At 38.1% G+C, this 14958-nt stretch overlaps 1 protein-coding gene across 1 annotated transcript in view; it reads right to left on the bottom strand.

Annotated features, from left to right (window-relative positions):
* DSCAM (DS cell adhesion molecule) overlaps nt 1–14958 on the bottom strand; it is an 822687-nt gene that overhangs the window by 265240 nt on the left and 542489 nt on the right. The window contains exon 9 of the mRNA XM_073887019.1: nt 10532–10810. Within this exon, the coding sequence (XP_073743120.1) occupies nt 10532–10810 (279 nt within the window). The remainder of the gene's footprint in view (nt 1–10531; nt 10811–14958) is intronic.

Genomic DNA, 14958 nt, shown 5'->3' on the forward strand with positions numbered 1-14958 from the left:
CAAATAAAGGTTAACTAGTAGCCTTCTGTGCGGTGTTTGTTTTCTATGTGGTAGCCCATCATTAAAGGCCAGAAACAGCAGATACATCATAGGACATAAAGAAGTATGAGAACAGTGACTTCCTTTGAAATCACAGAAAATCATTGCGTCGGCGGCTGTCTTCTCAGTGATGCAGAGCCAATAATAGGAAGCAAAGGGCATGTGTGTTCTGTCATTAAGTCTAGTGCTTTCCTTCCAAATGTCTTCATTAATGCCAAGGTCACCCAACTGAGCATGACAGTAGGGAGATCATCAGTCCACAGCCAGTGTAAGCCATGGGGCACACACATAAGAGCTAAGGGTTGTTTGGTTCTTTTTTCTTTTAATTTCCCTTATGATAACAGCTAATGTACTTTAAATTAAGTTTCTATAAATCTCCCCAATGACCCGGGCAATCAAAAACTGTGCTAAGCTCTATAATGATCCTAGGTCATAAGTCTGTGATAGAAGGAATGACTCAGAATTGGGCTCCAAAACTCCACTGCTGTCATACTCATTCATTCTACACCTCAGCTGAATTATCTCAGTTGTCACCTTCATTTCCTGTACACAATTTACCCCCAACTGCTGTGGTTCCTTCAAAAACATATTGTACTTTTTCCTTTTAGAATATATTCCCAAGGCCTTCATTCTAATTAATCACCTAGGCTTGGCTTGCCCCATGGTCTCTTCTATGTAGTGTGTGCTCAACCATGTTCCAAAATCATGTGGATGTGAGTAGCAGGAATGGACAGACAGAAGGACAAGGGTAGAAGGGTGTCATCACCCACTCAGTGGTTATTATGTGCCAGGCACTGGGATAAATACATTATTTAACCCTCAGAAATCCCTATTAGGTACCATTCCATTTTATGAATAAGAGAATGGAGGTAAACAGAGGCTAAGGAATTTACCCAAGGTCACATGGCTAACAGGTGTCATTATCACGTTGGGGCTGAAAGGAAGAAAAGAGGAAAGAAGAGAAGCAGGGAAAAGGTCTGGGGAGGCAGGCTTGAAGGCCAGCACGCTTTCCCTTGGCTCTCCTGTCCACATAGCACAGCCCATCACCTGCCTCCCAGAATGGTCTTCCTCCCTCCAGGCAATCTGTTCAAGGACATTTGTAGTTCCCCATCACTTCCTCCGTCAAGCACATACTTGTTGATAACAACAGGCAGATGGGCAAACTCTGACCATAGTACAGACTCTATGTCTTGGCTGGTGCTAACCCTCCCTGACCTCAGAACATATATCTGGACACCTGTGTCTCCTCTACTCATTCATGGAGAGTCATCAGAGGGCTCTGCTGCCAGCCAGGTGCCAAAGTTATACCAACTGTCACCTTGTTACCTAATTAAAATACTCTCAGCAGCTCCAAGAGGTAAGTCTCACTGTTGCTATTTTACAGATTAGGAAATTGAGGATCAGAGAGATTCAATCATGTTCTCAAAGTCACCTAGAAAATGAACAAGCAGAAGTGTGGACCTTGATTTTCTTACTGAGAGACCGAGTAAGAAAATCTTGCCCCTTGGATGGGGCAATCCAAGCATAGGTGATTAATTAGAAATGCATGAGTGTTGCATTTTTATTCTCTTTCTAAAACCCTACTCACATCAAGGCTGACACAGCTCACTCCTTCCACGAAGCCTTCTCTGAACATATCAAACACTGGTCTCTCCCTTATTAGAGTTCATTCTGCTCTTGTGATTAAGAGTCTGTCACTTGAAGGCTTCCAAACCACCCTCACTGTGACAAGGCAATTTCAAGGTTTCCAAACTCCTCATTCTATTTCTGTTTTTCCCAAACTACATCTCAGACCAAAAACTTTAAAACTTCCAAGAGAAAAACATTTCTTAAGTTAAAGATTTAAATAAAGACCCATATAGTTATTCTCTAAAACTGTTTGCTATTTTCATGTGGGTTTTATTTCCCCAACTATACCTTTGCATTTTTTTCATGAACCAAATGATAACTGTGTTCCAAAGTTAATTGGTAAGTCCACAGTTTGCAATATGGAATGCTCTTTCATTAAATGGCAATAAAATGATAAGATTCTTCATCTTACCTAAAACGTCTATTTAGCTGATTCAGAATATGATCCAGCCAAAGTGGTGATAAAATTCAACTACTTGACCATTCAAATTAAAAGCTGAAATTTGAGCAGCTGCCTGATTTCTAGCAATCGAAGACAAATTGCTGCCACTCACAGCAAATATTAGCCATCCACAGAGAAAGTTCCCTGTCCCAACTATTATGTACTAAGGGTGGATGGAGAATGGAGGAGACTATGAGAGGTCCATGTCCCACTCCAATACCCAGCACAATCCTTGGCCAGCTACTCTTGGGGAGAACGTCTATCACCAAGGCTTCTCACACATTTTTCTCAAATAGTTGGTCCCCGATTCCTGCAAAGTGTCTTCTGAATTAACCCTACCTTTGCCATCCCTGCTACCACTACTTTAGCTCCAATCATCACCACTTCTCATGTGGACCACAGAGCCTCCCCTCTGGGCTTCTGGGATCCTGGTCTCACTTTATTGTGTATGATTTTTTTTTTCTTTAGACCCCCCTTATTCAATTCCTGTGGCCTCCAGACCTCAGGACACAGAACCTTCAAACTGTGAGCCAGAGTTAGCCCTGGGTCTCACCCTCTGCCATGTTAGTCTCCAGCCACCCTATTCCACACCAGGGAAATAAGTGCATCTGCTGTCTCAAGCCTCCCCACCACTGTAGGTGAAAGACCTTCTTCCAGAAACACATTGCCTTCCTTTCTCTCCTTTGTAACTCGCTGCTGTATTTTCTAATGCCTCAGGATTCCCCACCCCCTTCGGGAACCTGCCTCATGTGTCTCCTAACCTAAATTTGGTAACGTTCCTCTCTTCTTTCATAGTTGCCCTACAGCTTTGTCACACCATCCTGTGGGGCTGTCACCTGTCTCTCTCCCACTATATGGGAGCTCTTACTGGGAAGAAATGAGCATTCATCATCCCAGTAACTATTCCAGGGCCTAGCAATTATAAGTATGTGCTAAATACACTGCTGTTTCATGCTGGAATAAGAGAAGGATGAAGGAAAGTAGCACAGAAAAAAACTCAGTCATTTGGGAGTGGGTGTAAAAGGGTATATTTGTATCTACCCATTGACGCTTCAAAGAGGTATAGCTCAGAATATTTTTTTTCTTTTGCTAGCAAGTAAAACAAGAAAATACAGAACTCGTCAGACTGAAAATTTTTAAGAAAAAAAAAAACACAATAAAGATGGCTACTCATAAGGACTTTAAAACAGAAAATGCTTTATCCAAGATAACCTGTAGTCCTTATTTAATTAATCCATTTAGCCATTACCATGCCAACTGAGAGTCAAGAAAACTAAGCTCAAAGCTGATTGATAGGGGTTTGTTTAAGGTGTCTGGCTTTCTGGAATCAGAACGATGACCTATTATGGTATCTATAAAACATGCACTCCAGACCTGACCCAATTCTAGAGTTTAGTTGAATGAATCATAAACCAATTCTCATCATAGCTAAGTTAAAGGAACTTGTATACCTACGTGCCTTCCATATGCTGTTAAATAGAATTAACAAAAACACAGGGGCGCCTGGGTGGCTCAGTCAGTTAAGAGTCTGCCTTTGGCTCAGGTCATGATCCCAGGGTCCTGGGATCGAGCCCCTGTCAGGCCCCCTGCTCCGCGGGGAGTCCGCTTCTCCCTCTGCCTCTGCCCCTTCCTGCACTCATCATGCTCTCTCTCTCTCTCTCTCAAATAAATAAAATCTTAAAAAGAATTAACAAAAAATATTTACTAAAAGCCATGTTGAAGATAGAATATTTTCCACATTTGTTATAAAAGATGATACAGCCTGTGAGGAAGAAAGTGTTTAAATAATAGCCTTTCTTTTTAAATGAGCATTAGAGCCAGAAGGGAAGCTACGACTTATTGATTTAAGGCCAGCCACTAACCGGTGACATCTATTCCTTTTCTATAGTCCCTTCCAAAACACCATCCCATTTTTAACAAACCTCTCTTGGTAGGAAAGTTGTTATCTTGCAAAGTAAGTTACTTAATTATTTCATTTTTGAAGAATTTTGACCCTTAGGAAGGTTATTTTTTAATATTTTAAAAGTTAAAGTACAATTTACATAAAGTAATATACACAGCTTTAAAGTGTATAGTTTGGTAGGTTTTGACAAGTGCATACATGCACAAAACCCGCACCCCATCAAGATTTAGAATATTTCCATTCACCCCGAAAGTTCCCTCCTATCCATTCCCTGTCAGTTCCCAATCCCCCTTCCCAGTTGCAACAATTCTGATTTTTACCTCTGTTGATTAGTTTTCTCTTATAAATGGATATAAATTGAATATGTGACAAATATGTTATAAATAGGATATATTACTCTTTGTGTGTGTCTGGCTCATATTGTTCTTCAGAGCTGGCTGCGTTCTGTGGGTATCAGTAGTCTGCTCTATTTACATTTAAAGTAACTATTCATAGGGAGGGAAGGACTTGTTCTGGACATTAACGAAATGTTTTCTCTGTCTTATTCTTTTGTTTTTTATTTCCTCTGTCACAGTCTTCCTTGGTATTCCATTGTTTTTTAATATTGACATACTTTGACTTTGACTGCTTTCTCTTTATCTTTTGTGTATTGGTATATTTGTTAACATTTTTCCGTACACACCCATGTCATCAGCACATTTGTGCCTTCTATCACAAATGCCATGCCTTCTATTTCTTTTTTCTTGTCTAAGCATAAAGGCTATTACCACTAAAACAATACTGATAGAAATGTTGAGAGTAGACATGCTTATGTCTTTCCTAATCATGAAGATAAAGAATATAAAACACTATGGATTTTTCATAGGTGCTTTTTATTCTAGTGAGACAATCACTATTGTTTGTTAATTGAGAGTTTTTTTCTTTTTAATCAGGAATGGAGATTGAGTTCTAGTAAATTCCTTTCATCTATTTTAATGTGTGATTTTTTCTTTATTTTGTTAATATGATACATTCTTTTGATTAATTTTGAATATTAAACCAAGCTTTTATTCCCCCGATAAAGCCCACTTTGTCATGGTATATTGTATTTTCTTTATATTGCTAATTTGATATGGTAATATTATGCCAACTATTTTTGCACCTATATTCATGAGCAATAACAGTTTGTTAATTTTTTTATGTGCAATGCCTTTATCAACTTTTTATCTTAAGGTTATTCTGTGTCTAAAAATTTGGGAACTCTTCCCTTTTCCTTGAATATCTGAAGGAGTTTGTATAAGGATGCTATTATTTCTTTCTTAAATTCTTCCGAAAACTTACAAATTAAGTAAGCTCTCTTGGCCTTCAGTTTTTTTGGGAAGGTTTTTGATATGAATTCAAACCTTATAACAGACATAGGGCTAGTCAGATTTTTACTTTTGTATCTACTTGGGTAATTTATGCCTTTGAAATCATTGATCATTTGATCTAAATTGTCAAATATACTGGCATAACATTGTCCAAAACCTTTCTTTACTTTTAATTAATGTCTGTAGGAACTATAGTGATGTTTGTACTTGCATTAGTTTTCTATAGCTGCTGCAATAAATCACAACAAACTTAGTAGCTTTAAATAACAAAACTTACATTCTTATTGTTCAGGTGATCAGAATTCAAGAATATTGCATTCTGTAGTTGTGTGATATAATCTATAAATATCAACTAGATTATATGGGTTGATAGTGTAGCTTAAATCTCTATTCTTACTGATTTTTTCTGTTTATTCTATTAATTATCGAGAAAGGAGTCTTGAAATTCCCAATTGTCTTTGTCTGTTATTCCTTTCAGTTCTATTTTGTAACCATGTGTTTGGATTTCTATTATTAGGTGCATCTGTATTTCAGATTTATATGTTCTTGTTGATGAATTAACCATTTTATTATTTTAGTATGTCCTTATTTGCTTATAGTAATATTCATTATCTTGAGATTTTATTTAATATTAAATAAATATTTAAGTAAATATAAAATTAAATAAAGCCTGAGATTTATTTTATTTAATATTAATACATCCAATTAAGCTTTTTATGATTGGTGTTTTATACCATTTTATCTTTCACTATTTATGTCTTTATATTTAACATGGGGTAGCATGTACTTGAATCTTGCTTTTTAAATAAGATTAATAATCTTTGGGCGCCTGGGTGGCTCAGTTGGTTAAGCGGCTGCCTTCGGCTCAGGGCATGATCCTGGAGTCCTGGGATCGAGTCCCACATCGGGCTTCCCGCTCAGCAGAGAGTCTGCTTCTCCCTCTGACCCTCTTTCCTCTCGTGCTCTCTCTCTCTCATTCTCTCTCTCTCAAATAAATAAATAAAATCTTAAAAAATAATTGATAATCTTTGCTTTTTATCGGTAGGTTTAGTCCATTTATACCTAATGCAAGTATTGATATAGTTGTATTTAAGTTTTCCGTCTATTTTCCATCTCTTCTTTGTATTTTATCCCTCTTTTCCCACTTTTTTCCTAGCTAATTGAGTATATTATAATGTTCTTTTAATCTATTCTGTTGGATTAATATCCATACTTGTTTCATTTTTGATAACTGCTCAAGAGTTTGCATTGGACATATTTAGCTAGCAGCATCTATGTTCAAATAATATTATACCGCTTCATGTATAACATAGGATCAATTTTACAACAGGAAAATTCCCCTTTCCTTCTTCCTGTTCTTTGTGATATTATTGTACATTTTATTTTTGCATGCTATAAATTATTATGTTTAAACAAAAACATCTAAATATTTTAAAGGAAATGAAAATGATAATAAGGTGTATCTTATCTTTAGCCATAAATTTATCATATCAAGAGATCTTCATTCCTCTTGTAGATCAATTTACATGGAATTGTTTTCTTTTAGCTTCAAGAACATTCTTTAAAATTTACTGTAGTAAAATCTAGCTGGTGATTCTCTAAATCTTTACTTGTCTAAAAATGTATTTATTTCGCCTCCATTTTTGAAGAGGGTATTTTGCTGGTTATAGAATCCTAGACTGACAAATGTTCCTCCACCCCCTCCTTTCAGCACTTTAAAGCTACTGTTCCATTCTGTTCTGGCTTGAGTTGTTTCTGATGAGTAGCCTAAAGTTTTCCTACTTGGTCGTCTTGATGTAACAAGTCAAATTTCTCTGGTTACTTTTAATATTTTATTATTAGTTTTTAACAATTTAATTAGAATGTGCCATGGCATGGTTTTTCTTTGTCCTTATTTTGTGAGGGTTTCATTGGTCATTTTGATATGTAGATTTATATTTTCCCTCACATTTGGAAAATTTCCAATCATTATTTTTCAAATATATTGTTCCCTCCCCCTCTTTCTGAGACTCTAACTATGTATATGTTGGAGTTCGACATTTTCCCAAGTTCAGTGAGGCGCTGTTTACTGTTTTTCCCTTTTACCTCTCCATGAAAATATCTGAATAATCCTGTAATTATGTCCTCTTTATCTGTGGCACATGTTTCTTTCCTCTCTGACTCATTCCCATCAGCATGTAAGCTTCTCTTGTCCCATGTCCCATGTCCTCTTCAACTTCCTCTCCATTTTTCTGCCTCCCATCATAGCAATGTTTCTGAAAATAATCATACATATTTCCTTGAATTCCCACACATTTATTCACCTCCCTTTCCATTCACTAGCCCTACTAATCTGACATTCACTGCAACCACAGAACTCTTCATGGTCATAAACAATGTCCATCTCCCTAAACCCAATGACCAATTCTTGGATTTCCTTTTTCTATTTCCAGTGAGATTTTATGTACATTATTACCTGCATTTCTTGACATATTTCCTAATTTGCTTCCAGTACCCCCACAGTCTGCTGGACTTCCTCTTATTTCACCGGCTTTTCCTTTTCCCTCTCTGTTTCCTTTGCTGATTCCTGGAACCTCAAATCCTGGAATGCCTTGGGTCTGGACCTTCTTGTTCCTCCCTCATCGTTTCCTATGTCACACTGCCACTCTGTTTCTTCTCCACTTCTGTTAAAGACTTCTATTTACCCTATTAAGCAACACATGTGCTTCCTCTCATTGGCAACATTCACTTTATAAACATGTTTTGTTTGCTTTGCCTCCAAAAGATATTGCAAATTCAACTCCTTGTCATTACTTTAACCATTACCTCCAAAGATGGCTATTTAATTAGTATGGGCTGCAACCTAGACATTAAGAATTTTAAAGCTTCCCATGTAATTCTAATGTGTGACAAAATTTGAGAACCACCAATAGGTGATTTTTTTGGGGGGAGGAGAAAGTAATACCCTGTCAATATGAAAGACGGATCTACTCCCACGGATTATGTTTTAATTGGGCTTAGCTAGGGCCAGAAAATGTTATCAGTGTTTTCTTAAATCTGTTAAGATGTCTAGATTGAGGATTACTGTCCCACATCATCTTGTCCTTGACTACGTCTCCAACCACTGACCTGCTTGTGAAACACATTCCCTTTCTCAGAATTACCTTATCTCATTGGTGATTTGATGTTAATTTCACAGAAGTTTATTTGACATATTTGAAGAACAACCACATGGAGCCACTAATCAGATCGTGATCAACCACATCCTCTCAAATGGCTAGGCTCAACTTCAGTTCATCTGACCTCTGCCCTTGGTCAAAAAAATCCTGTTACCTTCCCTGCAAGGGTAAGTGATGCAAACAGCAAGCGTGTACACTTTCGTCTAACATTCCGTTCTCTGACTTGCATCTTTCAGAGCAGATTATTCAGGAGACAGGCTGATGTACTGCTTTGCCCTTCACAAATAAGAGTAAGAGTCAATTCCTCATGTAAGAAAACATTTGGGAAATGGATACCACATTGGCTTCCATTTTTATTTATCTTCAAAAAATGAGAAATAAATTCATGTGTTCCTATTCTTACACTCAAAAGCACAAGGTAGAAAGAGAAAAAACTGTCACTTGTATTTTTAGTTCGTATGTGACTGAAAATATATTTTCTTACTCAGGGAAAATCGTTTTTTACAAATACAAATTTGGTTTCTTCATATAAACTCTAAGTAGCTTCAGTCTCTTTTGTTGGGAAGTACATAGAAAGTACATTACTCTTCAGCCAGAAAGGAAGGAAAGATGTCATGAGGACAAGGTTCAAAGACTAAGGAAGGACACAGGAATCCTTTGCTCAAGAAAGAACCTGCTCAGATCTATCAACTATCTGGAAAATAATGGAAATCAACCTCTCCCAACAATTACTCTGAGAGCCCAATATTTGGAGATTTTAAAATGCAAATAATCAACATTAACGTAAGTCTTTAATTTCATATAGTTGCTTTTGCAATACAGGTAAGAACTATACTAGGACATGAATGCATATAGCTCTTGGAGAATCATAAAATCACATGTCTGTGCCCAACAGACTTTACAGAATACTAGCTGCTCATTTTACAGATGAGGAGTAGAGCCTTCATGGGAATTTGGTGATCAGAATACAGATTTGAAACAAGACAAATGCTTACATTTTAGATGCATTGAGTCCCCTGCCAATATTTTCTACAAGCTAGACCACTCTATTGTAATTTCTAAATACATATTATTCCACTTTAATTTAATAAATGTTGTTATAGCCTCCTAAATTAATGAGAGGTCTAATGCTAAACAGAAGAGAGGAGGAAAACATATTTCTAAACTGAAACTACACATTTCTAAAACTAAAACAAAAAAATACAAGAAGCTACTATTTGCTATGTGTCAACTGTACTTCACTAAAACAAATAATAAAAACAAAGAAATTACTATCTTATGAATCTTTAGAAAAAGTGTGATCTGGCAAAAAATATTTGACATTTTTAAAGCCATCATTCTAAAAACTAATATTATATTTTTCTCGGGTTTGTTTCTTTTACTAACTAGAATCATGCTGTGTGTATTGTTCTTTGATGTGCTCGTTGGAGATGTTCTCAGCCGGGCACACTCCTTTTACCCATTATATATTCCACAGAATTAGTGTTACTGTTTGGGTTGCTTCATTCTGCTGTTATAATTATGCCCACTTTTGTGCACAAACTTGAGTACAGGGTGTTATATGCAACTGATGAATCACTGGACTCTACCTCTGAAACTAAGAATACACTACATGTTAATTAATTGAATTTTAAAAAAGGAACCCCTCCCTCGAAGAAGAATATTATAAATAGTGCTAAATAGAGTAAATACAATAAAGCAGGAGCTCATGGACTTTTGGGGCCGATGTAGGAAAAGCCTAGTTCATTCATTAAATCCTACTCCCACCTCTTTCTACATACCTTTCTTAGCTGCTAATTATTTGGAGCTTCATATTTTCGGTAAATAAAACCTTGGTTTGGTGTTAGTGGAGTTCGTGGTTGGTTTCTATAGTTGCAGGTTTTATTTTAATGGAATCACAGCAAATTCTATGAGTTCTAATTCTTTTCATATTATTTCAAGTGAACACTCTCTGTAAGCATTGTTGAATCTGACTGCATCGATGCTGCGCATCTTATGTCCCTGTCTTTACCTCTCACAATCAGCTGGCTTTGGTGCTCCACCGCCGCGGCCTCATTCCGGGCAATGCAGGTGTAATTCCCATTGTGCATCAGGGAGAGATTGGAAATCCGTAAGGAGCTCGTGAAGTCAATGTTGTCGATGGTCACCCCAAGGCTCGCTGGGATTGGCCGGCCGTCCTTCTGCCAAGTGATCGTGATGGGCAAGTCCCCTGAGACCACAACACATGGGATAAAGACCCGCTGTCCAATGGAGAATCTTGGAAACTCAAAAGGTTGAATAAAAGGTGGAACTGCAAGAAAGAAGAGAAGATGTAAAAGAGGAAAGATGGTAAACTGTGCACATGCTCTCCACTCTCTTTTCCTTCAACCCTCCTGTGTGACACTGAAAGAGGAATACAGTCACTGCTCCAGCACGAAAACACACGAACTGGGAGAAGAGCTGAAATTGTGCTATCCTGCTCTTGCATTTTCTCACCGTTCTAAATGAAAATCATGGCTTAATTTGTACCTCGGCAAACATACTTAATTTATTTCAATAGACTTTTTAGAAAATAATCATTTTTGAATGAAAATATTTCTGACTCTGCACTCTTCATGTAAATACTGTGAAAGAGGCATTTGGGTTTGGTTTTCCCTTAGAAGCTTTTGAAAATGATGTGTACAAGAAAAGATTTCTTTCCTGCTTTGCTAATACTAGCACAATCATTACAATTCCCCCTTTAATGCATTCCATGCCTTGTTAATAGGTGTACTTTAAGCATGTTCAAGAAGAGATTCCGGGCGCCTGGGTGGCTCAGTCGGTTAAGCGACTGCCTTCGGCTCAGGTCATGATCCTGGAGTCCCGGGATCGAGTCCCACATTGGGCTCCCTGCTCAGCGGGGAGTCTGCTTCTCCCTCTGACCCTCTTCCCTCTCGTGCTCTCTATCTCTCATTCTCTCTCTCTCTCAAATAAATAAAATCTTTAAAAAAAAAAAAGAAGAGATTCTAATTTCATTGTTAAACATTTTTTTAGGACTAACGTCCAACAAATAGCAAATGTTAACGAAAGAGACTTATTTTTTTTAGGATAATCACATCTTTACTCTGTACTCCTCAATTTTACACATTCCATGTGCGCGACCTTAAATGATGAACTGATCTGTGGCCAGTTTTCTGAGTTGTTATGTGTTGCTAATGAGGACAAGTTTACAGCCTTCAACCTGGCCAGCCATGGACATAGCCAAGCTCAGTCTGGAAAGCTCTTTTCTGATTTAACTTCCCTGATAAGCCCCTCTTTACCTTCTAGCCTCAGGTCCACTCTTCCTCAGGAACTTCCTGGATGGTCTCACAGGACTTCAGAGTCGTAAAATGCTTAAAATGGAGCCAGAGAAGCCAACTTTGAATCCTACCTTGGGTACTTATGGGTTGTGGAATCATGAGCAAGTGATCAATATGCTCTTCCTACCAGCCCTATGGGGTTGTCATGCATAGTCTCACTTTGTAGATGGGGAAACTGATTCTGAAAGATATGATTTTGCCCTTGGCCACAAAACTAGTTCACTAAAGAGTGAGAGCTCAGACCTTACCAATTGTGTTTCAGAAACTTCATGAAACTTCAGAAACTTCAGAAACCTTCCACGCAAGGTTGTCACTGAGATTATTAAGTATGCAATAACTTAATATGAACCAGTTATTAGACCAGATAATTTCACAGAATGAAATTATTAAATAGTAGGATATCTGCAGATTTTGTTCACTAATCAATTATAGGTACATTTCAATTATCAGCTTGGGGGAGATGTAAGAGATCAATCTGGGAAACATCTGAATGGAAACCATTCACTGAGCTCCTGGTATGTGCTTGGCGACACTGTGTGTGCTGGGCACACAGCAATGAACATAATACACCAGCCTCTGTCTGGTGGAGCTTTCATATGTAGTCATAGGCAGCAGAGGTCAACAGAGCAGAGCTGTGGCTATTCTGCTGTTTAATATTATTATTATTACTACTATATGCTTTCAAAAGCATTTGGGAGTGAGAATGCAGAACTACAAATACAGCCAGCGTTAGAAGGACTAGTGAACGGATGGCTCAAGGTAGGTTTTACCAGAGAAACAAACAAACAAACAAAAACGGCTTAAGGTGCCAGTGCATTTAATGTCAAAAATGCTGACAGCTGATAGTTTGCTGATTCTCATGGGCAGTTAGAGCTTTGAATCTGCAGTGAGTTGATCTGACACTAGGAGAAAAAGATCTCAGGATGAGGTTCTACCTGAGGCTGGTAGAAAAGATCAGGTTGGGTTAGGCTACGATTATTCACAATTGATATTAGGCAGAAGAGTGCCAACTTGTAGCAAAGGTACTCTATTTCTCTAAATGTTGCCCCAAATGGAATAAATATTTACTATTGGTGTACATATTATTAATGCTTAATAAACTACCATTTTTAAAATAAGTTAACTACATTTCCTCTTGTTTGGTTCCTTATATATTGAAACTTGGTTGTCAGTCTACTCAGACAAACGTAGGCACTCACTGGCTTGGTGCTTGTTATCTGAATTGTAGGTCATTTTTGTTTTTAGTTTTTAGCGCCCCTCTGTGTCTCTTTTTCCTTACTTGCAGAAGGAAGGGGTTGCTGTGAGGCATGAATGAGTAAGCAGGGGGTTCACAAACTTCCAAGGACACCTGAATCCATTGCTTAGTGCTGGTTCTATTTTATAAGCCTTAAAGGTGAGGAAAAAAACAAAACAGTCAAGTTGAAAAATCACTTGGCAAGGGAAAGGACTCCACTTCTACCAGTGATAGTAGGGAGAAGAAAAATATAAGGATTTACTTTCTATTCCCCAGATCAAGAAAAAAAGGTAAGACATATCATATTCTCAATCTATTTAATAAGAACACAGTATGTAGGATGTAGACTATCAGTGATTATTAAATATAAGAATGTCTACTTCTGAGAGCAAAAGAAAGTTCTAGAATAGAGAAAGAGCAGGTGCATGTTATTTTCAAGAATAGAGGCAAGTAGTTACTGAGGAATCATTTATTTATTTGTTTGTTTGTTTAGAGAGAGAGGACACATGAGTTGGGGGGAGGAGCAGAGAGAGAGGGAGGGAGAATCTTAAGCAGGCACTCACTGGCTTGGTGCTTGTTATCTGAATTGTAGTGTGGAGCTCCACTGAGTGTGGAGCCAACCGTGGGGCTCAATCTCATGACCCTGCGATCATGACCTGAGCCAAAATCAAGAGTCGGATGCTTAACTGACTGAGCCACCCAGGCTCCCCAAGAAGAATCATGATTTAAAAAGAAAACAGAAACAAATTCTACCATTTCAAAATTTCTGGAATTCATTGGTTTATAGAATTGTAAGGGATATAACTGCAGGCCCAGGAGTAAATTTCAGGAACTTGAACCACAGAGTGACACTCCTGATGACCGATGCCTAAAGACCTGCACCTCTAACGCAGTGAAAACAAGCACCAGGAAGCCCATGTGCTCACTCTCACCTGTGTTGCTCAAAGGAGAATCCCCTCCTTTCAACACTGTGTTTTAAACTATCACAACACTCAGCTGTCTCATTCTTTGCCCAAACCCAATGCTGAGAATGCAGACATACTCATGTGGGCTCAGTGAGAAGGCAGAGTTGGCAAACAGGGGGGCAAGGGACCAGGCATAACACTCTTTATAAAGAGTAGACACAAGAACACAGCATGCACAGCAGCTGGGGGATACTGCTCTTAATTGCCAGTGTGTTCACAATTAATACACAATCACAGTACATAATTAAAGTAAGTACCTAGTTACATACTCCAAATCACAAGTTAATGTATTAAATCGATATCAAAAATTAAATATATATCAAAAATATTTTAAAATACAGGCAGCCAAGGGGAACCTGGGTGGCTCAGTCAGTTAAGCATCTGTCTTTGGCTCAGGTCATGATCCCAGGGTCCTGGGATCAGGCCCCGCGTTGGGTTCCCTGCTCAACGGGGCTCCTGCTTCTCCCTCTGCTGCTCGCCCTGCTTGTGCTCTCTTTCTTTCTCTCTCTTAAAAACATACATACATACATACATACATACATACATGAAATCTTTTTAAAGAAGTTAATAAAAGAAAATACAGCCAGCCAAGGATGTTGTGGGATCCCATAACAGAGGGAGTTCCCCACTGGGGCTGGCCTACAAGAGATGCTAAAGGAATTACTTCAAGTTGAAATGAAAGGACACTAGGGTATAACACAAAGCCATGTGAAAGTATGCGGTTCTCCGGTAAAAGTAAATATATGGGCAAATATAGAATACTGTATTATTGCAATTTTCATGTGTAAATCCACTTTTAATTCTTGTATAGAATCTAAAAGACAAAAGCATAAAAACTATGAAACTGTTAATGGCTATACAACATGCAGAAATGCAGGGCTCGATCCGAGGACCCTGGGATCATGACCTGAGCTGAAGGCAG

The sequence above is a fragment of the Callorhinus ursinus genome, unplaced genomic scaffold (genome assembly GCF_003265705.2).
Source record: "Callorhinus ursinus isolate GAN/ISIS: 27379988/994484 unplaced genomic scaffold, GSC_fseal_2.0 scaffold75, whole genome shotgun sequence".
NCBI lineage: Eukaryota > Metazoa > Chordata > Mammalia > Carnivora > Otariidae > Callorhinus > Callorhinus ursinus.